Below are 27681 nucleotides of genomic sequence, written 5' to 3'. Positions count from 1 at the left end.
TGTTATGCGGTGGCTCAGTGGCTAAGACGCTGAGCTTGTCGATCGAAAGGTTGGCAGTTCAGTGGTTCGAATCCCTAGTGCCGCATAACGGGGTGAGCTCCTGTTACTTGTCCCAGCTTCTGCCAAACTGTTGTGGCTCCGTTGCCTGAGCCTGGGCTATCGACAGATGCAGACTCTGAGAGTGAGGAAGAGGAGTTGGCAAGGCCTCCCTCTCCAGGACCCTCCTCTCTGGCAATGCCTCCGGAGGACACCGAAGGCCAAAAGATAGGCTCAGATCCAAGCACGTCCCCACAGCCACAGGTGGACAGTGATGAAGGAGATAAGTGCTGGCTGGACCCTCGCCAGAGGCGCAGGTAGAAGCGTGCGCAGCAGAGGGGAAGGCGTGCCAGAGATTAGCTGAGTCACTGGACCACACCCCACAGGGTATAAATGTGGGTGTGGTAGCCGGTTCAGTTTGTGACGAGCAAAAACTAGAAATAATCCATGATCTCTGTGTTACTGGACTTTGCCTGCTTTATCGGACTGCATTTGGATTAATCCTTGTATTATTGAAAACTCTGCCTGTTTTATCAGAATGCTGGCAGTCTAATCTTTGTTTTGTGTGAGTAAAGTCTGAATTGGCAGCTAGCAACTGGGTTGCTGCCAGCTTTATAATCAAAGAGTTTTGTTGTGTGTCTTATTAACTCCGGGCCATCTGTGGGGGTGCGTGAGTGGAACGGAGACAGAACACAACCTAGCAGTTCGAAAGCACATAAAAAATGCAAGTAGAAAAATAGGGACCACCTTTGGTAACAGCATTCCATGTGCCTTTGGCATTTAGTCATGCCAGCCACATGATCATGGAGACATCTTTGGACAGTGCTGGCTCTTCAGCTTTGAAACGGAGATGAGCACTGCCCCCTAGAATCGGGAAAGACTAGCACATATGTGCGAGGAGAACTTTTACTTTTACCTTTATGCTTCCTATATGTGTCCACTTGGGATATGAGAGAAAGCTGTGTTGAATTGGCAAAGGGGAGGCCAAACTGAGTTCTAAAATCCAGTAACAATTTGCATATGCAAACGGTAATGTAGTTATAATGGAAGTTTCCATTTTTTAAAAAATAGCAGTTCTATCAGGAAATAAAGAGACTTGACACAGAGGGTCAAAGAAATTGTCCCAGTTTTATTAAACCACCACCACCAACAAATTGCTATATATTTGTACTTATCAGTCAGGCTCTCAGACTCTCTAATCCTACCATTTTAAATATTTTATTTTCATTTATTTTATTTATTTATTTATTTTGTCAAGCATGTGTAAGATAACAGATATAAGTATAAATATGATTATGAATACATGAAATGGATACAAATAAACGGGGACAGCAGGACAGGGACGGTAGGCACACTGGTGCGCTTATGCACGCCCCTTAAAAAAGTTGTGTTGCATTGGCCGGGAATCGAACCCGGGCCTCCCGCGTGGCAGGCGAGAATTCTACCACTGAACCACCAATGCTTGGATATGTCTACAAGGCTTACTTTCCCTGTCTTAAATATCTTCTCCAGTGCCTAGTTAAAAGAAGATTGTGTTCGCAAATAGAACACTCCCCCACACACCTTTTTATTACATGTGTAGAAAGTTAGCACCCACCCCTCTCCTAGAAGAATGAAGTATTTTGAGAAATATTTAAAAAGACAGAATATTATCTTTCCCTAAAGGAGAAACATATTGCTAAAGACAGAAACTCAAACCCTCAGCTCCCTGCCCCCAAGGAGATACTAAGACTAGGCCAGCCTTTAGAAATGCAGATTTAGTAATCCATTATTCCCAGCAGCAAGGTCTGAACACAGATAGGATTAGACCTCAGCCCCTTCATTGCATTACCCGGCAAGCTTCAACCAAGCCTGAGACATAGACAACCTACAAAATTAGCTATGACCCCTGCATAGCCCCCTGGAAATTTGACAACAACCAATACCCTGTTTCCCCACAAAAGGAGCCTTGGTGGAGCAGCAGACTAAAGTGCTGTTAAAGTAGCACGTAGCTGCCAGCTGCCTGCAATTACTGCGAGTTCAAATCTCACCAGGTTCAAGGTTGACTCAGCCTTCCATCCTTCCGAGGTAGGTAAAATGAGGACCCGAATTGTGGGGGCAATAAGCTGACTTTGTATAAAAAAGAACACCGCTTAGGGGGGGCCAAAAGCCCTACTAAGCAGGTATATTCAAAAGTATGAAGGCTATTGTTTAACACATTGTAAGCCTCCCTGAGTCTCCAGAGAAGGGCGACATATAAATTGAACCAATAAATAAATAAAATAAGACATCCTCTGATAATAAGCCCAATTGGGCTTTTGAGCCCATGCGCTAAAATAAGCCTCCCCTGAAAATAAGCCCTCCCCGAAAATATTTAAACGCAGAGCTGGAAATCAGGCAAGACGGCAAGAGGAGCCTGATCTTGCTCCATGCGCCCCAAATTAATAAGACCTCCCTGAAAATAAGACCAAGCACTTATTTTGGGGTTCAAAAAAATATAAGACAGAATATATTCCTTGCACAGGAACAGGAAACTCAAGGGCAAGGCCCAAGAGAGGGTATAAATACCCCCTTCTCTCTCTCCTCCATATGTTCAGCTGCCCAGGACTTCAAACCCATGTGGTCTTGTCCATCAATAAATCTTCTTTCCATCAGCCTCCATGCTTCCAGTGTCTTTCTCCCACTTGGAACTGAACCAGATGGGTATTTTTTCCAACACATGTAACATATATATGTTGTGGCCCGTCAGTGGCCGGTGCAGCTAGTAGCTGATTCCAACATTGAGGAGGCTGGTGTGGTGCTGCGCCAGCAGCCTGTGCAGCTGGCACTCAAGTCGGACAATGAGGAGGCTGGAGAAGATGTGGTGCCAGGGGCAGGGATTCAGCTAGGGCCTTCAGAACCTCCAGAAGCTCCCTTAAGTGAAGCGGACAAAGAGGAGGAGCCTCTTCTCGATGCACAAGCACGCAAAGCTGTAAAAAGGCAGGAGTGTCTCCTCAGGAGGAGGTCTCCTCGAGAGTAAGGCTTGGGGCTAATTGGCCACTCCCTTAGCCTTATTTATCCTCCCTTATTTAAGGAGGAACGCTGACTGAAGCAATTTGCAGGGAACAACTCCGTTCACATACCTTTGTGTCTTGTCTTGCTTATCTTATCAGCTTCCTGCAAATTGCTTCTGGGCATTCTGCCAACCACAGTAAGCTTTCAGTATTATTCTTTGAATTCTTGGTGGCTGTTAATGCAGTTAATTAACAGCCGTTGTTGTAAAAAACTGGTTTATTTAACTAAAGTTTGAACGGACTTTGTGTATGCTGTGTTATTTGGGATTCGTAGCTGGGATAGAACAATATATGATTCATGTAAAAAAAAAGGGGAGGGCTTCTTGTTAGCCCTACTAGGAAATGAATCTTAGACCAGGCTATCAATTCCACAGGAAGGATAAAGCTAGTTTTAGAAAGATTGGCTACAATAACAAAATATTGCAAGTCTGATTGTTCTGTACTTTCCTCTTCATTTTATATTCCAGTGAAGCCAGAAGGCATCTGCTGTCTGAGCAGCTTCCTAACATTATGTTATTGCTCTGGACTTTTTCAGCCCATGTTGGCTAGGTAACAGTTTCTGCATTCTACCAGACGATCATACCAGTGGTGGGTTCCAACCGGCTTTACTACCAGTTCTCTTCGTGCACGCGCTTCGTGCTCCTCTCACATGCGCACCAAACTTGCACTCCGCGCAAGCGCGTTAGGTATCTGGCCAGCTGAGGTGTGGCAATCCACTCTGCCGCACCTATCAGCTGGGCTAAAAAAGAAGAAATAAAGGTAGGAATAATGCAGGGGCAGACAGGAGGGCCCAGCTCCTGGACAAAGAGAACCGGTTTGGTGACGTCACATCATCACTGCTACCGGCTCGGCCGAACCGGGCTGAACCGGGAGGAACCCACCACTGGATCATACTCTTTATTCTGAACATTTTTATTATGTGGTTGTGGTCATCAGCTTGACTTTTTTGATCCTCTGCAGATGGTCCTGGTACTTGGCATACCCTATAAGAGCCTTTGTAGTACAGTGGTCTAAAGCACCCTGTTATTAAGAACAGCTGCCTGAAATTACTGCAGGTTCGAATCTCGCCAAGGCTCAAGGTTGACTCAGCCTTCCATCCTTTCTAAGGTAGATAAATTGAGGACCCAGTTGTGGGGGCAATAAGCTGACTTTGTATAAATATACAAAAGAATGAAGGCTATTGCTTAGCACATTGTAAGCCACCCTGAGTCTCCGGAGAAGGGCAGCATATAAATCAAATTTTAAAAAAAAATTAAAAAAATAATAATAAAAAAATAATATAAAGGTATCCCTGGAAGACCAATGTTAATTAATTTTCCATAGCACCCCATTCTGCGGATGAATTAAAAACCAAATTAAATTTGGTTATAAATTCAGAGGTGGCTAGAAAAAATGGTTGGACACCTATAGAATTTAAGACAGAATTATTTCTATTAGGCATTATAACAGATCGCTATATCAAAGGGTCAATATACTTAATACTACACATCCTTTTTTATATATAAAAGTTTTTTTAATTTTTTAACAAACATACACAAACAAACAAACAATGCATTTTTTCTGAACAGAGTATTGGCCGAGTCACAAATTTGTACAGCTTTTAGTTATCTCCAACACAATTTATATATTTCACTTTTTGCCATATTCTTTCTCTCTAATTTTTATTTTCTTTTCCTTGTTTCTTCTGATGTATAACCAATATTACCATTTGCCCTAATCTCTAATCTTAGTCAGTTTTTCTTTTTCCCCCTCCTCTCATTGTTTTCTCCAAGTTAAAACCCTTTAATTTAAAATCAACCATTTTTCTAATACCTAACCCTAACTCTAAATCATCATATTCAAATATTTTCCCATTGCACATCCTGAGGGCAGCGAGAATGGTATATGGACAGCAATGAAAATTTAAACTGCTTTTAAATTTTATATGTTGTGTTTTACCGTGGCTGTTCACCGCCCTGAGTCCTGTTAGAGAAGGGCGGTATACAAATAAAAATAAAATAAAATAAAATAAAATAAAATAAAATAAAATAAAATAAAATAAAATAAAATAAAATAAAATAAAATATAATATAATATAAAATGAAATGAAATGAAATGAAATGAAATGAAATAAAATAAAATAAAATAAAATAAAATAAAATAAAAAGATAAATAAAACACCCCTTCAGAAAATGAGATAATAAGGAAGATATTAGTGTGCGCAGAGATGGATAGATTAATGTTAGAATTAAAAAAACAAAGAAAAGTCAGAATATTATGACTCATGGAACAGATTTTATCAATGGCTGGAAGCACTAGGTGGGAATTGGAAGATAAAAAATTTAGGCTAAATAGACCCAGAATGAGATATTATATATGTGTCAACTTTGGAAGCCATATTAGGCCAGAAACTCCAATGTTGCCACCTTCTCTTTTGGGGGGGGGGGCAGAGAGGCAAGAGTTTGTTGGGGGACCAGGAAGGGAGGGAGGGTTGCCTCATAAAGACAGCTTGGCTTGCCACTCAGCTCCAATGAAAGAGGGGAGGATCGCCCATCACCAATCACCATTTCTTCTACCTGCCACCCAATTGGCTGGTTTGAGAGCCAAAGGCCTGGATCAAACGGTGTCTAGCCGACTGGACAGGGACAAAGGGTGAGGGACCCATGGAGAATGGCCGGGGGAGGGCCAGCAGATGAGGAAAGCCACCTTTGATGTTGCCACCTTCTCATGTGTGGGAAAGTAGGAGAGGGGGTTAGTAGACATAATAGCATTCTTCCTGTTGGTCAAGATCAGGGCAATCCCGCAACCGGAGAAGGAGTGGTCAGGGGGCTGGATTGGGATGTAACGGATGTTGATTGGAGCGTGTGACCGACTGGGTGGAAAAGGAGATGGTTTTGGCAGCTTTGACTTACTGAAGGAAAACCCAGGCTTTTCAGATTCGGGTTTTCCCAGATGTGCCAGTTTGCCTATTCTAGTAAAGAGGACTTTGGAAAATGCTTGCTTCCGCGTCTTTACTTGGAGTTGGGGTTTTTTCTGGAACGCTGACATTATGCATTAGAATGAATACGTTGGTCAAAAATAATTGTACAAAACTAGCACTGTGTAAGTACCATGTTTCCCTGAAAATAAGACTCTGTCTTCTATTCTTTTGAAACCTGAAATAAGCGCTTGGCCTTATTTTCGGGGAGGTCTTATTATTTTGGGGCACGTGGAGCAAGATGGGGCTCCTCTTGCCGTCTTACCTGATTTCCAGTTCTGCTTTTAAATATTTTCAGGGAGGGCTTATTTTTGGGGCGAGGCTTATTTTAGCGCATGTGCTCAAAAGCGTGATTGGGCTTATTATCAGGGGATGTCTTATTTTTGGGAAAACAGGGTAGCATATGTGTTATTTGTCTTTCTCTTTGGTTTTCATGGTGGAAGAAATGCAAGGATGTCATACTGAGTTCGGTATACTTATATTTAAATAATAAAAAACACCAAATTAAAACCCATTATCTCCTTAATGAGTATAGGTCTTGTGCCAAGTCCCAAGCTTAACACCTTCTCCAAGATTACTTTTATCTGGGATCTCTAGGAATTAAGGGAGAGAGAAAGACAATTCTTTCTACGTTGATGCTCTTTTTTGTTCAGTTCAGGCCTTAACACAATAATGTAGCATTTGGGAGAAAAGATACAGCCAAGCAAGCCAGCACTGGAAGCTAAGATGGAGAAGACCTCCACAGCTACCATGTATTTCCCTTTGGTGCTGAAATAGGTAGGAACAAAAGACAACCAAATGCTGCAAAACATCAGCATGCTAAAAGTGATGAACTTGGTTTCATTGAATGTGTCTGGCAACTTCCTGGCTAGAAAGGCCACGATGAAACTGAGGATGGACAGAAATCCCATGTAGCCCAAGACAAGGTAAAACATGATGGGAGAACCCGCATTACACTCTGCTAAGATCTCCGTTGCCTTGGAGTGTTTGTCTAGGTAAGGAAATGGGGGAAACATTCCTAGCCAGAAGGCACAAATGCTTACTTGAATCAAAGAGCAGGAAAAGACAATGGAGAATGCCAGTCTTTTCCCCAACCATTTCCTCATCTTAGATCCTGGCTTGGTGGCCATGAAAGCTACAACCACAGTTATGGTTTTGGCCAACACAGAAGAAATGGCCATTGAAAAGATGATGCCAAAGGTAGATTGTTGGAGGGAGCAGGTCACTTTTCCTGGCTGTCCAAGGAACAGCAAAGAAGAGAGGAAACAGAGTAGGAGGGAGACAAGAAGAATATAAGTGAGATCCTGGTTATTTGCTTTGACAATGGGCGAATGTCTATGCTTAATAAATAGTCCAAGCACCCAAGCTGTGGTTACTGAAAAGCAAAGAGCAAATGAAACTAGAATGACTCCTAAAGGTTCTTCCAATGCCAGAAAGCTTATTATTTTGAGCACGCATCCATCTTGCTCCATGCGAGGATACTGATCTTCTGGGCATTCGTGGCAGTCATCCATATCTGGAAGAGGAAATAGAAGCTCAAGGAAGATTATTGCTCTTTCTGACTTCTTTATACATGTGTTGTGACCAGTGCTGTTTAATTTCTAATGAAGCCTAGGTCAGAACCAGGGGTGAGTTCTACTTACCTTTACTACCGGTTCGCGCTGGTTCTATAGAACCGGTAGTAAAACCAGCGGGAGGTTCCATCCACTGACCCAACATCATCAGAATGCTTCTGCACATGCACAGAAGCTTCTGCGTGCGTGGCCCCATTGCAAACTGGTAGCAAAGGGAAGTAGAACCCACCCCTGGTTCTGACCTAGGCTTCGTTAGAAATTAAACAGCACAAACATAATCCCGACAAACCTCTTTAATTCATACGGCTGTAAATTACTTTCATTTACAGTATAGTCCGCAAGGCTTGATAAACAGTCTTTCAGAGGAAGGTTATCAACACCTACCTATCTCCCGTGGAACGCTGCCATAGAGCTAATTTCCAGGCGCAGGGCAAGGCCAAACTTGGCACAGAGTCACAAACAGAAGTTTCAACTCTTGAATCAGCCAGATGAACTAATTGCTTCCTGCAATTAGCTCATGTCCCGTTCGCTTCTCTTTTATCTCTTATGGGAGGGGCCAATCATCTCCAAGCCTTAGTCCCAAGTCGACCCTGTTTCCTTAATTGTTCCTGGCAGCTCTGCGCATGCGCACACTGGAAACAGGCTCACTCTGTTCTTCTGCCTCGCTGATGTCAGACTCCGGAGACTCCAGAGGCAGCAAAGAATTACCAGATGGCCTTGGCCCCCTCTCTGCCTCTGACTCAGAGCCATCGTCTGAGTCCTCCCCAGACTCCAGGACTAGCCCACATTCCTCCCCAACCTCCTCACTGTCTGAATCTACTGCCAGCTCTGCTGGCCGCTGGCGGGCCACAACAACATGTCAATGGCTCAGTTAAAACAAATACCCAAGCAGAATCCTTCCAAGTTCTGCCCATCAGAACTTTTATGTACCTCTTTGGGTTGAAATCTTCCCTTCTCCACATGGAGCACAGTCATAGCAGCAAAACATTGCTCCTTCCTTCTTTGTTTTTTGTTCTCCGGGATGGCAGGAATCACTGCACACCGAAAGGGGAGTTACCTTGGCCATAAAAATAGAAGAAAAATGGAGGATAACACAAAAAATTGAGGTTAGTATTGCTGTGGCCCGCCAGCTGCCAGTGGAGCTGGAGCCAGATTCAGACAATGAGGAGGTTGGGGAGGAACTTGGGCCAGTTCTGGAGTCTGGGGAAGGCTCTGATGGATGCTCTGTGTTGGATGCAGAGATAGAGCCAGGGCCGTCCAACATTTTCCACCCACCAGAGAGGCAGCTGCCTTTGGAAGCTGAGATGAGTGAGGAGGAAGAACAGTTGGAACCTGTTCCAGATGCACATATGCGCAGAGCTGTTAGAAGAGGTGAGCAACAGAGGACAAGGAGTCAACTCAGGAAGCAAAGCACACATGGACACTGAATTCCTCCCTGGCTGGGGAATAAATGGAAGGAAAGGGGAGTGGTTGTCATAGAGACAACAGTTCGTATTTCTGAAGATTTTGCTCATGGTGTTTCATGCCACAGAGACTCCTTGCCAGAACTTAATTTGCAGCCTTTCAGTAGGAGCTCACAGCCTTGCAATTATTGCAAGGAACTGATAAGGTCTGTTACTGCAGTTAACTCCTTGAAGGACTCCTGGCTGGACTTTTTGGTGGGTGAATGCAATTAATTCACAAGAGGTAAATAAAGAAGGGGTTTTTTTTGTAACAAGGAATCTATTTCTTGCTTCTGCTAAGGCTGGGTCAGTACAAGTATTTGAAACAAACATATTCTTTCAGAAATATCATGCCTGAAATCATTGATTGGGGATTGATTGGATTTAGTCTTCCGCTCCTCCCAAATCAATTTAGGGCAGGGAAAGAACTTTCTGTGAAACCAAAATGCATTCTAAAACATCCGATGGAATAGAATAGAATAAAAGAGTAGGAAGGGACCTTGGAGGTCTTCTTGTCCAACGCCCTGCTTAGGCAGGAAACCTTACCCCACTTCAGACAAATACACAGATGGATAGGAATACATCAAATTATATTCAGATGCTGTAAATCAGGGGCATCAAACTCAAGGCCCGGGGACAGGATCCGGCCCACTGGGTGTTTAGATCTGGCCCACGGGGGCTGCCCTGGAAACAGCAAAGACTGGCCTACAGTGCCTCTGCCAGAGAAAATGGAGCTTGGGAGGGCCACAGGTCCCAAACTCCGTTTTCGCTGGCAGAGGGTTGCAGGAGGCTGTCGCAGCCAAAAACGGAGCTTGGGAGTCCATTTTCACAGACAGAGCACTTGGGCCACCACAGGCATCCCTGATATGAGTGATGTTGAGCTGGCCACACCCACCCTGGCCATGCCCCCCCTGGTCAAACACAACCCTGATGCAGCCCTCAATGAAATTGAGTTTGACACCCCTGTTCTAAATCATAGCAATAGCAATATCACTTAGAGTTATTTGTTTGTTTGTTTGTTTGTTTGTTTGTTTATTTATTTATTTAAATTTCTATACCGCCCTTCTCCTTTCGGACTCAGGGCGGTGAACAGCCAAAAATAAAACATTCGTACACAAAAGTTAAAATAGTTTTAAAATAATTAAATAAAGTTTGGCGCATAATTTAAAACATTTCAATTAAAATCAGTATCAATTTTAAAAAACCAATATAAAATCAGGCCAGCCCGGCTAACTGAAAGAAATAGATTTTAAGGGCCCGACGAAAAGTCCGGAGGTCTGGGATCATTCGTATCTCTGGGGGTGGATTGTTCCAGAGGGTAGGCGCCATCACAGAGAAGGCTCTCCCCTGGGGGTCGCCAGCTGACATTGTCTGGCTGATGGCACCCTGAGGAGGCCCTCTCTGTGGGAGCGAACTGGCCGGTGGGAGGCAATTGGTGGCAGAAGGCGGTCCCGTAAGTACCCCGGTCCTAAGCCATGGAGCGCTTTAAAGGTGATCACCAACACCTTGAAGCGCACCTGGAAGTCCACCGGAAGCCAATGCAGCTCGCGCAGGAGAGGAATCACATGGGAGTGCCCCAAAGTGAATATATCACTTCACAGTGCTTTACAGCCCTCTCTAAGTGGTTTACAAAGTCAGCCTATTGCCCCCAACAATCTGGGACCTCATTTTACTGCCCTTGGAAGGATGGAAGGCTGAGTCAACCTTGAGCCTGATGAAATCTGAACTGCCAAATTGCAGGCAGCTAGCAGTCAACAGAGGTAGCCTGCCGTACTGTATTCTGACCACTGCACCACCATGATTCATGATCAACCTGTTTTGGAAATATGATTTGATTCAGATGTTTGACTAATGGTGCTTCATTTTAATCTCTGAATTGGTGCTTGAATAACAGAATAACAGAGTTAGAAGGGAACTTGGAGGTCTTCTAGTCCAATCCCATGCTGAAGCCAAAGACCCTATACCAGGGGTATCAAACCTGCGTCGTCATGTTGTCGGCACATGATATATTGTGATTTTTCCCCCTCCGCTAAACCGGGGGTGGGCGTGGCCAGTGCGTGATACATCCAGCATGTGGGCTGTGAGTTTGACAGCCTTGCCCTATACCATTTCCAACAAGTGGTTGTCTCAACTATTTTTGGAAGCCTCCAGTATTGGAGCATCCACAACTTCTGAAGGCAAGCTGTTCTATTGATTACTGTATTTTTCGGAGTATAAGATGCACTTTTCCACCCCCAAAAAAGAAGGTGAAAATCGGGATACATCTTATACTCCGAATGCAGCTCCACCCAGTTTCTCAAATGGAGGTTTCAGAGTCTGAAAAAAGCATCAGAAATGAAGCTTCATAAAAGAAGACCCCAAACAGGGCTTCAGAGGCTTTTTTTTCTGAAACTCTGTTTTGGAGGCTTTCAGAGGCAAGAAAAAAAGTTTTTTCTGAAGTGGAGTTTCAGAAGTTTCAAAGGCAGAAAAAAAAGCAAAAAAAAAAGCAAGGCACAGAGCTCACAAGCAAGGAACCCATTGCTAAAATTCACTTCTGGGAACAGCTTCCGGGTGCGATTCAAGGTGTTGGTTACCACCTTTAAAGCGCTCCATGGCATTGGACCTGGATACCTTCGAGACCATCTTCTGCCACCAGTAGCCTCCCACCGGCCAGTCCGCTCCCACAGAGAGGGTCTCCTCAGGGTGCCATCGGCCAAATTATGTCAGCTGGCGACACCCAGGGGGAGGGCCTTCTCTGTGGGAGCCCCTGCCCTTTGGAATGAACTACCTCCAGAAATTCGTAAAATCTCTGATCTCTGTGTATTTCGCTGTGCCCTCAAAACCTTGTTGTTCCACTGCTGGGCTATCAAGGTAAAGATTTTAATTGGTTTTTAAAAATGGGATTTTAAATTTGGGGTTTTAAATTGAGCCTATCATTTAATAATTTTAATTATTTTTAAATTTTGTCTGTCTTTGTGCTTTTAATCAGGCTGTACACCACCCTGAGTCCTTCAGGAGAAGGGCGGTATAGAAATAAAATTAAGAAAGAAGAAATAAGCTGATTGGAGGTATTCTGGGAGGCCGATCCACCCACCAATCAGCTTTTTTCTTATTTTCCTCCCAAAAAAACTAATACTCCAGTGCGTCTTATACTCCGAAAAATATGGTAATTGTTTTAAGTGTCAGGAATTTTTTCCTCAGTTCTAGGTTGCTTCCGTCCTTGATTAGTTTCCATCCATTGCAGCAGTGGGATTCACTTACCTTCCCTACCGGTTCACAAATGTGAGCAGTGCTCGCGCATTACATCCGGGTGGGTGGACAGAGCCTCCTGCAGTTGCCGCTACCAGTTCGCCCAAACCAAACAGAACCTGGGGATGGCTGGCAGGGGAGGAAGGAACTGTCCTTTGTGTCGTTTGCATGGGAAAATGCTACTTCTGTAACCATTTAAGTTTCAGTAAAGCATACTCTTGGCAAAAGAAATGGCCAGGAGCCTTTTTTTTCTAGAGGACGAAATTGTGATCTGGTGCTTTGGAAAATACATTGACTCCTTTTCTTTGTGGCAACACTCCAGAAGATAGGTTTAAGATACAGAAGGATCTTGACAGACTTGAACATTGGGCACTATCTTAAAAAAAATGAAATTCAGTGATGAAAAAAAGTAAGGTTCTACATTTAGGCAAGAAAAACAAAATGCACAGGTCCCGTATAGGTGGTACCTTGCTCAATAGTAGTAACTGTGAGAGGGATTTTGGAGTCCTATTGGACAACCATTTAAATATGAGCCAGCAGTGTGCAGCAGCTGTCAAAAAAGCCAACACAGTTCTAGGCTGCATAAACAGAGGGATAGAATCAAGATCACGTGAAGTGTTAATACCATTTTATGAGGCCTTGGTGAGGCCACACTTGGAATACTGCATCCAGTTTTGGTCGCCACAATTTTAAAAAGATGTGGAGACTCTAGAAAGAGTGCAGAGAAGACCAACAAAAATGATTAGGGGACTGGAGGCTAAAACATATGAAGAACGGTTGCAGGAAATGGGTATGTCTAGTTTAATGAAAAGAAAGACTAGGGGAGACATGAAACCAGTGTTCCAATATCTGAGGGGTTGCCACAAAGAAGAGGTAGTCAAGGCAGAGGTGGGTTTCAGCAGGTTCTGACGGGTTCCGGAGAACGGTAGCAGAAATTTTGAGTAGTTCGGAGAACCAGTAGTAAAAATTCTGACTGGTCACACCCCCATCTATTCTCTGTCTCCCAACTCCCAGCTAATTGGGAGGAAATGGGAATTTTGCAGTAACCTTCCCCTGGAGTGGGGTGGGAATGGAGATTTTACAGTATCCTTCCCCTGCTACGCCCACCAAGCCATGCCCACCAAGCCATGCCACGCCCACCAAGCCACACAGTTAGTGTGGGAATCAGTGGAAGAACTTGCCTCCAGAAGTTGTGAATGTTCCAGCACTGGAAGTTTTTAAGAAAAGATTGGATAACCATTTGTCTGAAGTGGTGTAGGGTTTCCTGCCTGGGCAGGGGGTTGGACTAGAAGACCTCCAAGGTCCCTTCCAACTCTGTTATCATATTATATTATATTATATTATATTATATTATATTATATTATATTATATTATATTATATTATATTATATTATATTATATTATTATATTATATTATATTATATTATAATATTATTATAATATTATTATTATATTATATTATATTATATTATATTATATTATATTATATTATATTATATTATATTATATTATATTATTATATGAATTTTGGTAAATATGTTGAGGAATGGTATTATTTTCTACATCTCAAATTTCTGAATGGGATGTATAGTACTATGCTATAAAGTATTATAGTGATGGATTATGCAAAACTTTAATTTCACCTTTAGTTTCATTTCCCTAATCAAAGAATCCCCACCTGATTAAAACTCCTGTGCCACTCGATTATATTTTTATTAATCGTGAGTTGGTTTCTTCCTAGCGCCTTGTGATCCACTTTTCCAATTTTGACTCGATGGAAAGACATGTTTGGAAATACAATTATGTTTATTATATCAAATTCAGCAATCATTTCTTCGTTTCCATTAAAGGACACCTCTTCTCCCGCAGAATTGTTAAATGAAATTTCCCGAAGAAATGGGTGGAGCTAGTGCAGAGAGAAATAATAATAAATAAAAAAAACAAAGGTGAAATTTCATGCAGAATTTTTGCAAATAGCAAAAAAAACCAAAAACAAAGATGTCCCAAAGCAGAGGTGGGATTCACTTACCTTCCCTACCAGTTTGCAAATGTGTGCATAGTACTCGCGCATTACATGAGGGTGGGTGGGTGGAGGCTCCCGCAGTCGCCACTACTGGTTTGCCTGAACCAGACAGAACCGGCTGAATCCCACCTCTGTCCCAAAGGTGCTTTTTTTCCGCAAAAGCCAACTGGACTTGGTTGGGTTTTTTGCTTCTCATCCAAGAAGCTTCTTCAGTTCTAGAAGCTTCTTCGATGAGAAGTGAAACATTTTCAAAGAAGAAAACAAAAAAAAGTCTTTAGAAAAAGCATCTTTGGGACAACCAGGATCTGGGTGATTGAGAATCTCCACAGCAGGGGTTGGTTCTAAATTTTTTTACTAACGGTTCTGTGGGCGTGGCTTATTTTGTGCACGTGGTTTGATGGTCATGTGACAATTCTTTAGGATTTAGCAGAGGTCCTGGTCTATCAGGCTTTTAACTGCTTGCAGAGGTGTACCGGTCTACCCGTTTGTTTTTCAAGGCACCGGCCTACCCATTTGTTTTTTTGAGCGCACTGGTCTACCACCAAACTGCCTTTTAACACTGATCAGCTGTACGGCAGCCCCTTGAAGTCCCGCGGCAAGAGTTTAAACAGTTTTTTTCCTTCTAGCCGATCAGCTGGGACTCGGGAGGCAGCGAATAGATTGGAGGCGGGGCCAAATAAAAGGTAAGAATAACACGGGTGTGTGTGTGTGGGAGGGCCCAACTCCCAAACAAAGAGAACCAGTTTGGTGACATCATATCGTCACCCAGGCCGAACCGGGAGGAACCCACCACTGCTCCACAGACAAAAAGCAGATATCAAGAAAGGCAATTATTTTTGTATCAGCTTCCTTTTCTAAGATTGCACATGGCTTGTTTAATAAATAAGAAGTTCAAAAGAAAGTTGTTGCTGATGTTGATGCTACTATTAACGATTTAAATATTGTGTTAATTTGTTCTGTATTGAATCATGTTTTATCATCTGTCTGCATTTTGACATATCTTTTAATATGGAAAGCAGTTGGAAAGTATGTTCTTCCTACCCTGTTTCCCCCAAAATAAGACATCCCATGATAAAAACCCAATTGGGCTATTGAGTGTATGGCAATAAGGCCAAGTACTTATTTCAGGGTTCAAAAAAATATAAGACAGGGTCTTATTTTCGGGAAAACACGGTAAAACAATGTTTTATCAACTACAGTAGTGGCCACAATTGTGGAAACCTTTTGGGAAAAGTGTATTTTTGAGGTTTGATGGCTAATAACACCACTTTTCTTTTTTGGGAGTTTCAAGATAATCATATTCCACTGCTGGAATAGCCTGGGAATAGCCCAGACCTTAGCCCAATGGAAAATCTATGGAGCCGACTAAAGAAACTTGTTAATCAGAAGCGACCCAGCAATAAAACCCAGTTAACAGAAGCAATCATTCCAATCTTGGTTTCACATCATAACACTTGCAGAACTAAAAGACTTGGTTCACTCCATGGGAAGATACTGTAAAGCCGTAATTCCTGCTAAAGGTTACCCAACTAAGGATTAACTGACATGGTGATCTTTTTTGTATATCTCGTTTTTTCTATGGTGATAATTTTTGTATATCTCATTTTTTTCTACGTGTTTCGCTTTTCTTCTTTATCCTGTAACTGCTATTCTAATGGCAAATCCTTCATAAAAGTTATTGCATTACATTCTTGATTAAATCATTTTTCCATTGAAATTTAATTTAATTTAATTTAATTTAATTTAATTTAATTTAATTTAATTTAATTTAATTTAATTTAATTTAATTTAATTTAATTTAATTTAATTTAATTTAATTTAATTTAATTTAATTTAATTTAATTTAATTTAATTTAATTTAATTTAATTTTTTAATTTAATTTAATTTTTTAATTTAATTTATATGCCGCCCCTCTCTGAAGACTCAGGGTGGCTCACAAAAAAAAAAAATTAAAAATTAAAAACATTAAAAGCATTAAAAACTCATTCACGCCATTCATGGCCGGATCTCACCAGATCACAAGAGCGAGATCAACGGCCCCAGGCCTGCTGGAAAAGCCAGGTCTTCACCGCTTTTCGGAAGGCTAATAAGGTGGGGATGGTCCGGACCTCAGGAGGTAACTGGTTCCAGAGAGCTGGGGCCGCCACAGAGAAGGCCCTACCCCACGGACTCGCCAGCTGGCGTTGTTTAGCTGACAGGACCCGGAGGAGACCAATTCTATGGGATCTTACCGGTTGCTGGGAGCTATGTGAAGGCGGTCTCGAAGATAACGTGGCCCTGAGCCATGTAGTACTACTCCAAAAAAAAAGTGGTGTTATTAGCAAGTTTTAGAAAATACACTTTTCCCAAAAGGTTTCCACAATTTTGGCCACTATGATATGTCTGCATTCTGAGATATCTTTTGATATGGAAGACAGTCTGGACATAATGACAATGAATAAATGAATGAACAACCTTTTCTCAGTGGCTTAATCTACAGATTGTTTCACTTGCATCTGACTCTGACAGATACTATTTCATTCTTGTTGGAGACATTACCTGCCAAGCTTCAACTTTTCCCAATCTGTACTTGGATCTAGCGGAAACTCTGGTGTGCAAAGCATGTGCTACAGCAGAGACAGCATTGTAGATGCTATAGCTGTGTCCAGTCATGTCCATTTCAAACACAAGTCCAGGAAGGCTCCTTAGCTGCTCCTGCCCACTGCATGTTCCATCATTTTTTGGTAGCACGCCAGAATCTGGAAAAGAACAGTCAAAGGCTTGCGCCCAAAAGTCCTTGAGAAAATTGTCATTTTGGTCCCAGTGTGGTTTTACATCTTGAAGGAACATTTGAAACTGTGCACATTCCCTTGAGTGAATTGACAAGGAAATGGTGCCATGGAACAAATCGATATTTTCTTGCAATAAGAAACTCGTCGTAGCAAAATCAATCTGGGCTGTTGTAATCCATAGTCTTCCAAAAGGTGCATTATCGTGAAAACCTGAGCCTGCCATAGTTACCAACATGCTCAGCCGCATAATAGTGAGAGTCTCACCATAAATTAACCACGCTTGAGTTTTCATGTCCTGCAAACGTAGAGACATTTTCCAAACCAACTGATGTAGGTCTTCAAAGGTAAGCAGGAGGCTTTGGTTGGGGATTCTTTCTGTGAAGGCTGAACAAATGCCATTCTGAGAGAGCAGTGGCCTCAGGACTTTCAAGAATGATTCTCCACTGTCACCTTCCAGAATGAAGAGTCCAATCCAAGTCCATTGGAAGTGCTTGAGCAAATGGATAATCCCCATGTACAGATGGCTTTCATTTGGGACCATACGGTAGAAGGAATTACCGTGTCTCTCATTATGTCCTTGTGAACCAAATGATCCATAGGTCAGCTAAAAAGAAATGCAAAGATGTTTTGTAGTGTTGAGCTGTAAAGCACACCAGTGGTGGGATTCAGCCGGTTCGCACAGGTTCGGTAGAACCAGTAGCTAACTTTTTGTGCAGTTCAGCAAACCGGCTGAATAGCACCCCTCTCCATGCCTCTCCCCTCCCCTCCCAGACACTCTTTGCCTCACTGCCCACCTGCTCACCTGGCCACCCAGCTGCTCACCCGACTGGGCGGCAGGGTGAGTAGCTGGGCATGACAAGGAGTGGCTGGGAGGGGAGGGGCAAGGCAGGGCCGGGCTGGGCATGGCATGACAAGGAGAGGCTGGGTGCAATGAGGTGTCCCTCAGTGTGAGTGATGTCAAGTTGGCTACGCCCACCCAGTCACATGACCACCAAGCCACGCCTACCCAGCCAGTTATTAGGACAGAGAACCGGTTGTTAAATGATCTGAATCCCACCACTGAAGTATACCAATTGTGTATGTACGTACACAATTGGTGTGCTTCACCAGGCTTAAAGTTGACTCAGCCTTCCATCCTTCCAAGGTGGGTAAAATGATGAGCCAGATTGTTGGGGGCAATATGCTGACTCTGTAAACCACTTAGAGAGGATTGTAAAAGCGGTATATACAGTATGTCTGAGTGCTACTGCTATTGCTATGTAGATACATTTGTGAAGGGTAACATTAAGGTACTGTTTGAGTGATGTGGTGGCCTAGAGGTGGAACTCTCACCTCACAATCAGGAGGCTGTGAGTTTGATCTTAGGTAGAGGCATATATTTCTCTCTCTGGGCACAATGAGAAAATATCTGCTGAACAAAACTCCGCACTGGCGACAGGACGGGCATACGGCCAGTAAAATGCTCAGCTCCATTCAGTTGCTCAGACTCCACCCCGCAAGGGATTACGGGGTCATTAAATGACCCAAAAAAATCATTAGTGTACTATTTGAAATTATAAGTAATGGTGCAACGTTTCGAATCATTTATATTACAGATATATGTTACATTCCTCTGATTCTAGAGATTGCATAAATTTACAGGACAATCAGAATTAATCTTGAAGACTTGATATATTACCTCTGCACTGGGAATATAATGCCTGCAAATGTTACCTAGGAATCCTGCAATACAGATATTCTTATATTCCTATACTGATAATCAGCAATTTCTATTCCCAGCTAATATATGCCTTTCTGAAAATCTCCCGCAAAATGTCTGAATATCCCCACTTCTACCTAAATAAATCTTACCTGTGGAATCTCATAGAGACTTAAGATATCTGCCATAAGGAAGGAAATGTCAGAATTCATTGCCCCAATAACGGCTATTACTTTTTTTCTCTGGCTACCACATTCATAGTTGGGGATAAATTTGTCTGAATTGAAAAGAAGGTCCAGGGCAGTCCGATAGGTCATTTTTGCATTATAATAGCTGTCAAATATATGGAAACCAAGAGTGATATTGGGTAAGATTTGGGGGTTCTTGTTGACTTCATGTGCAGAGAATGCCAAAGCCAAGATGTGCTGGTAAAACTTTGTGATCATGCTGTGAATAGAATCAAAACTTTCTGTCATTAGTCAATTGTGTAGGACAGGGGTCTGCAACCTTAAATACTCAAAGAGCCATTGGACCCGTTTCCCACAGAAAAGAAAACACAGGGAGCCACAAAAACTGGGAGGGTGTGGCCAACTCAACATTGCTCACTTCCACCAGTCACATGACCCCCCCCTAGCCACGCCTACCCAGCCGGTCATTAGGGCAGAGAAACAGTTGTTTTTTAACAGTTGTTAAAAAAACAACGGGAACAACAAAATCCTTTTGACATCTCTCTCTCTCCCCTCTCTCCCTCCCTCTCTCTCCCCCCTCCCTCTCTCTCTTATCTCTCTGTCTCTGCCCTGGCCACTTCTACATCCCCCACCATCGCCCTTACCTTCTCAGGCCAGGCGAGGAGTGACTGGGAGGAGAGGACAAGGTGTGGGGCCAGCCAGTGGGATCACCTGACAGGGAACCACAGCAGAGGGCCCAAAGAGCCCCATGTGGCTCCAGAGCTGCAGGTTGCTGACCCCTGGTGTAACACTTGCATGTTTTAAAAGTTTGCATCTTTTTTTTTTTTTAAGATGATCACTCTTTTTCTCTTTCCTTGATCTACCCCAATCTGTTGACATGGAATGGAAACTTTTGATGATACAATTTTGTTGCTAAGGTATGTCTGACTCTTTGCAACCCCATGGACCACAGTACATCAGGCCCCCTGACCGCCACTGTCTCCCAGACTCTGCCCAAAGCCATGCCTGTTGTGTCAATGACACTGTCTAATCATTTCAAACACTGCCATTCTCCCCATGAATATCTCAGGGGCTGCCCCAAAGAAGAGGTGGTCAACCTGTTCTCCAAAGCACCTGAAGATAGAACAAGAAGCAATGGGTGGAAACTAATCAAGGAGAGAAGCAACTTAGAACTAAGGAGAAATTTCCTGATGGTTAGAACAATTCATCAGTGGAACAACTTGCCTCCAGAAGTTGTGAATGCTCCAAAGCTGGAAGCTTTTAAGAAGAGATTGGACATTGTATAGGGTTTCTTGCCTGAGCAGGGGATTGGACTAGAAGAACTCCAAGGTCCCTTCCAACTCTGGTATTGTATTGTATTGTATTGTATTGTATTGTATTGTATTGTATTGTATTGTATTGTATTGTATTGTATTGTATTGTATTGTACTCTACTCTACTCTACTCTACTCTACTCTACTCTACTCTACTCTACTCTACTCTACTCTATTCTATTCTATGGAATTTGCTTCTTCCTGTGTTAGAATCTCCTCTGCATTTGTAAAGACGGGGGGAGAGGGGTGAGATCACAGAAAGCTGCTCCTTAAAGAAATGTTGCTTAATTCTTAGCAGATGGTCTCATGAGTATGAAATCCGTAGTGAATCACAGAGAATAATAAAAAATAAAGAAACCATTAGAGAGCATTTCACCAAGGCAGCCTTCAGTGGCACCATCTTGGATCAAGAAATTATATTCTATTCTATCCCCATCTCCTTTTACCTTCAGTCTTTCCTAATGTCAGGGTCTTTTCCAATGAGTTGATGAGACATTATAACATTATTGATTGCTTTTGTTTGGATGTGACTAAAACCCTTGTAGCTTCTTTTCAAGCCTTATTCCTAGGCATTGGGGTGTCCAAGACTGTAGGGGAAATGAAAAGACTATTGTCAGTTTTGGAAGACAATTTTCTTTTTGTTTCTAAACTTCCACATATTTTAGCTGGGGAAGTTGGGAGGGGGTTATTATTGGAGTGGCAGAAAGTTAGTCATAACTGTCACTGCGTTAAGTGTTTGCCAGCTGAGCGTCCATCCTAAGATTTACGGTAGCCTGGCCAGAGAACCTTATCTGTAGTAATAGAGATAAGGCTGACCTTGTGAGACATTGGACTACTGCGCATGTCTACATTCTTTCTTTTCTAACTTCCTGATCTTCCTTTGTCTGGTAACGATGTAGTTAGCTAATTTGTTTTACTTTTATAATAAAATGTTTCTTAGAATATATACTTCAGGTTTTCTTTCATTGAGAGTATACACCATGGAAAACAAGATTCATTCACCTCTAATTAATTACAGTTTCCCCAGGGGGGGGAACGAGGCTGATTCACACTTCGACAATAACAACATTTCGTACTCAAGGACTTTTGCCTGCATCTGATGGAGACTGCCTGAAGATTTTATCCGGTGGAGTGTGAAGAGTTGATTGGACAATGTGATGAATTTGGGGGTGTGGGACAGGGCTATGAACTCTTAGCTGGGTGGGGAAAACCTAGAAGCTTTCAGATTCAGGTTTTCCCAGATGTGCCAACATGACATCTCTAATAAATTGGAACTTTGAGGAACCTCATGTCTCAGAGCTTTATTTTGTTGGGGGTGTTCCTTGGAACCCTGACAACTATCTTATATCTATCTACAGTATCTCCTTGACTATGAAAGCAACATTGTTCTCCCTTTGTTCTTCATGTTCTGAATAACAAACATGATCTTCTGATTGAAAGAGTCCAATTCCAGAACATTTCAGTTCACTGATACCTAAGAAGTTAATGTGTTATTGGTTCATTTCAACGTTAACTGTGTTGAGCATCCCATCTTCATATTTCTTATGGTCTGTGCTCTCACTGTAATTCTGCCTTTGGAGGTCCAGCTTTTCTTTTCGTACACGACAATATCAACTAGCAACTAGCTATTCCAGGGTCTTTGATCTGATTGCATTGTAAAAAGCATTAACACTCCGAAAGAACCTCAGCATTTTCTCAGGAGAATATTGAATGCCATCTGACCCAAAGGGCCCATCTTCTGACACTATATTGCCAGTCACTTTATACTACCTTTCTAAGTGGGCTTTCTTGCTAAAATAGAGGAATAGTTTAGCATTGCCTTCTGCATGGTATGAAATTATGCCTTTGCCATTGTCACGAAACCGATCATCCACCTCCAGCATTTCCTATATCATTGATGCCTACTTGCTTTAATTAGCTGAGATTATCTTCATATCTGGGTATATGATCATCACCATCATCAGTCTGTCCATTGTCTATCCACTGCAGGATGAATGCCTCTTCTGCATGTTTCCAACCGATACAAGTCCTGAGTTTTCTTTTGCCAATTGTCGATTTATCTTGTTTTAGATGGATCGACAACTCATCGCTTCCAGGGACACCACTACCACTACAATCAACTAATGTAGCAGAATTGCTTCAGCAGAATTATTATATAATGGCTTTCTCCAGTGGTGGGATTCAAATAATTTAACAACTGGTTCTCTGCCCTAATGATTTCTTCCAACAACCAGTTTGCCAAACTACTCAGAAAGTTAACAACCGGTTCTACTGAAGTGGTGAGAAGTGGCTGAATTCCATCACTGGCTTTCTCTAAGTTGGAAGTCTGCTAAATATGTTATATTTCAGTTCCCATAATTCCTGGTATTAGAGAGATTGCAGTCCAATGGATGACAGCTACAAATAGAACAGTGACTAGAGTGGTAGTTTATGCTATTTTGAGCTGAGGAGAATACCCTGCTTTTACTTCCTTATGCAATTTACAAGAATTGAGCTCTGTCCATCCAGTGGATCAAGGCTTCAGTTTAAACATTTCACTGCTATACTGTATGTTATAAAGCGCATATCATCTCACATGCAACATGTTTATGAGGAATTCTAAGACAGAAATGTATTTATTTAGACAATTTAACCCTGACTCTTGGAAATACAATCCTAAATATTTCAGAATTAAATAAAACTCATTATAGATGGTAAATTCAAAATAAAAAAAATAAAAATATATTTAAAAAAGACTATCTTATAGAATAACAGAGTTTGGAAGGGACCTTAGAAGTCTTCTAGTCCAAAACTCCAGCTCAGGCAGGAAACCCTATACATTGTGGGCTGCCAAGGATACCAAGAAATGGATAATAAAAGCAAATCAACCCAGTGTTCTCATTGAAGCACAGATCAAATTATTCTACCCAGGTCACGTCATATGATGTTCTACCTTGGGTAGAAAAGGCTTTAATACTAGGAAAAGTGTAAGTGGGCAACCAGTGAACAGATGCAGTTACAGTGTCAATGGTTGCATCCGTGGAAGACCTGAAGGACTAAGTTAGGGACAGATCATCATGGAGAAAAATCACGTCATTGTTAAGCAATAGCACTTAGACTTACAGTATATACCGCTTCACAGTGCTTTATAGCACTCTCTAAGTGGTTTACAGAGTCAACATATTGCCCCCAACAATCCGGGTCCTCATTTTACCCACCTCAGAAAGATGGAAGGCTGAGTCAACTTTGAGCCTGATGAGATTCGAACTGACAAACTGCTGGCAGCTGGTGATCAGCAGATGCACTCTAACCACTGTGCCACTGCAGGTCTTAAGAGTCAGTCATTCAATAAAGTAACTTATGTTTCTTTATAAAAATATATGAATTAGCATCCTCCGAAATAAATCGATTTCCCATAAGTGAAAAATAGATTTTTAAAAAGTTTGTAGAAATTATCTCTAGCTGTTCCATACTGGGTAGGAATCTTTTATCATTCTATATTTTTAAAAAGAAAATGTGTAGTTCCTTCTATACTGTTCTTATAGATATATATATCCTTTGGACAGCTTCTGCAAATGCTATTATGAAGGTATAATATTTGCCTACAGTTGCTACCGTGTTTCCCTGAAAATACATCCTACTCTGAAAGTAAGTCCTCGCCTAACTGAAGGCAAAATAAGCCCTAATTAAGACCCCACACACTCTGGGGTGAACAGGTAAAAATTAAGCTAGGGTAGGGATGGAGCTGCCCTACTATTTACCCTCGGACAGTTGTAGCCACACCTCACACATCTTGGCCCATTTCTTCCTGAGCCGGCAAGGCTTTCCTAAAGGCTCTGTAGCCAAAAACACAGCTCTGGATCAACCTGGATCTCTGTTATCGGCTGCAGAGGTCTTTCCTAAAGGCCTTTCCTGAAGGCCTCTCTAGACGATAACAGAGCTCCAGACTGATCCGGAGCTCTGTTATCGGCTGCAGAGGCCTTCAGGAAAGCATTGCTGGTCTTGCCGGCTGAAGAAGTTCCTGAAGACCTCTGATAATGAAAAGGAGGTCAGGGGCAACACACTCAAATGAGGTAAATCAGTGGACACCACTGCCACCACTTGAAAATAAGACCTGGGGCCTTTTTTGGTGGCAAAAAAACATATATAAGACAGGGTCCTATTTTTGGGAAAACATGGTATTACTTCAGTTCAAATCACAAAACTCCTTGAAGTCTACATATGAAATGCAACTTTTCAGCAAAGGAGTGTGCTGATGATCTTACATGGGGTTGGTCTTCCAGGGACCATAAGTCTGAGTCTCTGAATCCATAAGTTCCCAAGCCACCCAGAAAAGTGCCTTGGTGGCACAGCAGACTAAAGTACTGTCAAGTAACACCAGCTGCCTGCAATTACTGCAAGTTCAAATCTCACCAGGCTCAAGGTTGACTCAGCCTTCCATCCTTTTGAGGTAGGTAAAATGAGGACCTGGATTGTGGGGGCAATAAGCAGACTTTGTATAAAAAAGAACACCGCTTTGGGGGGGGGGCGAAAGCCCTACTAAGCAGGTATATTCAAAAGTAGGAAGGCTATTGCTTAACGCATTGTAAGCCTCCCTGAGTCTCCAGAGAAGGGCGACATATAAATTGAACCAATAAATAAGTAAATAAATAAATAAAAAGTGAAAAAGAAGGAACTGCTTACACTGGTAAATCAAAGCCCGTCTCCTCAGAAGGCTGTCTGCGGAAAAGAAGTTTCGGAAAAAGTATAATGATAAGAGAAACAATCCCACCAATGGTGAAGTCTCCAGGCTGATACCATTCATGAGGAACAGGGACAGGATCAACAGAAAGACATTTTGTACCGCCTTCTTCACCCATCACGGGAGGCAATGAAAGTAGTAACACCATAAGGAACACTAACTGAAGGCAAAGCCTATCTCTAGAAAGAGACATAATTGAGCCTAAATCTCACTCTTATTGCAAATAGAGATAGATCAGTTGGTCTTAATCAAAAAGAGTAAGACGTAAACTTCTATTTACCTTAGAAAAAAGAATATGTCCTAGTATATAACTATTAATACTGGGAGGGACGGGGGCGGGGGCAGATGCTGAATTCTGATCAAGATACAGTGACTTTGAAGCCAATGTTGCAGAGTGTTAGTACAGCCCTCTCTCCCTTTTACTCTTAATTGCAGCTTTGAGTAGGGAAAAAAAGAGCAGGATTTCAACCAGCTGATAAGCAAGTCAAGACTTGTTATGACCTGCATTTGGGGAAATTGCTAAAGGGATTAGCAAAGACACCAGTGATCATGACTGAAGGGGAAAAAATGACTTTTGGGGGGTTAAGTTTGGATAGCAAGGACAACCTTACATTGGTGGTGGGATACAGCTGGCTCGGGCTGGTTGCTAAATTGCTGGCTGGCTCTGCCCCTTCCTGCCCCTTCCAGGAGTCCTCATGGGCCTTTTTTGCTCCCGGGAGGCTGCAGGGAGACCTACTAGGCTCAAAATGGGACATGGGGGGTATGGTGTAGGCCCCCCGCAGCCCGTTTTTGCACCCAGGAGTCTGCAAGGAGGCTTCTAGGCTCAAAATGGAGCATGGGGGGGGTCGGTGCACCCTCCCTCATGGCCCATTTTTGCTTCAAGAGGGGTGCAGGAGGCTGAGTGCTGCTTGTCACACACCCTGGCCACGCCCACCATGGCCATGCCCACCCAGCTGGTCATTAGGGCAGAGAACCAGTTGTTAAATTATTTGAATCCCACCACTGCCTTACATGCAATTCTAGGTGGATTTTCCCCCTCCTGCTTTTGCTCATCAGTGCAAGTAGTATTCTGGTAACCATAAATGAACAAAAGTTATCAGCTTTACAGTGATCTGTGATTTTCTATATCCTAAATCAGTGGTGGCGAACCTTTTTGCCATCGCAGGCCAGGAGCGGCGGGGGGGGAAGGTTGTGTATGCGCCCTGACCCTGTGCATGCACGTGACCCCCCTCCCCCCCACTCCTGGCCACAATGGTCCATTTTTCTCTCTCTCCAAGCTCCAGAGCCTTTCTTTCTGTCAACTTCCTGATTTCCTGCCTCCAGAGGGCCTCTGGGGGGGGGAGGCCATTTTTGCCCTCCCCAAGCTCCTAGAAAGGCTCTGGAGCCTGAGGAGAAAGAAAAACAGCTTTCCCCATCACCACCCCGAGGCCCTCTGGAGCAGTTGTGGGTTCTAACTGGCTTTACTACTGGTTCTCTTTGTGTACGCGCTTTGCGCGTGATATAACAGCAGAAAACCATGTAAGTGATTTTCAGCAGTTCTAATCAGAGATTGGGTCTGGTTGAAGAAACAAAAGGCTATATAGGGGAAAATATATAACTCTGGGACATTGGAATGTTTATTTCTGTTCGCAATCCAACCAGCGATGGGGTTTAGAAAGGCTTATCACCAGTTCGCCAGTGCACGCATGCTCGCTTTGCGCATGTGCCTTTTGCACATGTGCCCAACCTTCTATGCATGTGCCCGGCCTCAGAAACATAGCTAAATAGATGACTTTACACTGGGGCCCACCCACAGTCGCTGCTACCAGTTTGCCAGAATCAGTCTGAACTGGCTGAATACCACCTCTGAATCAATTAATACTTTAAAAAGTGGTCACCAATCTTTCTGTTTTTTTGGACCAGCAATGGTGCTGTGGTGAGAAGAGGACAGGGGATGATTTTGTACATGTGCCCATCACTTGCTCAGCCTAGTTCCCAATTGGCCACAGCTAGGTACCGGGCTGTAGACTGGGAGTTGGGGACCCCTAATTTAAAACATCTTATTAAATGTTCAATGGTTATTTACATAATGTCAGCCTGAGTTCATAGGGCTTTTACCTTTACGTAGAAATAATGGAAATGATAAGAATGATGGCAATTATGATGGTATAATAAAAAAAAAGCAGGGACGTGGTGGCAGTTCGAAAGCACATAAAATATGCAAGTGGAAAAATAGGGACCACCTTTGGTGGGAAGGTAACAGCGTTCCATGCACCTTTGGCATTTAGTCATGCTGGCCACATGACCACGGAGACGTCTTCGGACAGCGCTGGCTCTTTGGCTTTGAAACGGAGATGAGCACCGCCCCCTAGAGACAACTAAGCACATATGTGCAAGGGGAACTTTTATCTTTACCTAATAAAGAAACAAGGTTCAATTCTGTTTTAAGAGTGAGCTTTATTTAAAAAAGGACGGTACATATCATTCCATAATGTTTGCTTTTTAATCTGTACACAAATCTACTCAGGTCCAAAATAAATCACCCCAAAAACTTGCAAGTAGACACACAAATTGCTTGTATGCAGAGGATGCAGTCCTTCTTTCACAAGTATTAATTGGTCTTGAACCAGGTATAAATGCTTCGGTCAATAACTGCCTTGAGGAAGCTCTTAAAATCAACTATAGTTAAACTAAGATACTGATCTCTGCAAATAGAACT

At 42.6% G+C, this 27681-nt stretch overlaps 1 protein-coding gene and 1 non-coding gene across 2 annotated transcripts; both read right to left on the bottom strand.

The window, feature by feature from the left end:
• Positions 1–1427: 1427 nt before the first annotated feature.
• TRNAG-GCC (transfer RNA glycine (anticodon GCC)) lies at positions 1428–1498 on the bottom strand. Its single transcript has one exon. It is a non-coding gene; the product is annotated as a tRNA-Gly (tRNA).
• A 5116-nt stretch (positions 1499–6614) lies between these two features.
• LOC132709850 (vomeronasal type-2 receptor 26-like) lies at positions 6615–19208 on the bottom strand. Its single transcript, XM_087894414.1, has 4 exons — positions 18915–19208; positions 13947–14174; positions 8529–8655; positions 6615–7540 (listed from the first exon to the last, which is right to left on the bottom strand). Exons 1-4 carry the CDS (start codon positions 19206–19208, stop codon positions 6618–6620), a joined length of 1572 nt encoding a protein of 523 aa, XP_087750540.1. The 3' UTR covers positions 6615–6617.
• Positions 19209–27681: the final 8473 nt, after the last annotated feature.

The sequence above is a fragment of the Pantherophis guttatus genome, chromosome 4 (genome assembly GCF_059756535.1).
Source record: "Pantherophis guttatus breed Tessera chromosome 4, ASM5975653v1, whole genome shotgun sequence".
Lineage (NCBI taxonomy): Eukaryota > Metazoa > Chordata > Lepidosauria > Squamata > Colubridae > Pantherophis > Pantherophis guttatus.
Note: the sequence above shows the minus strand (reverse complement) of the source record. Positions and strands in the feature narration are given on the sequence as shown.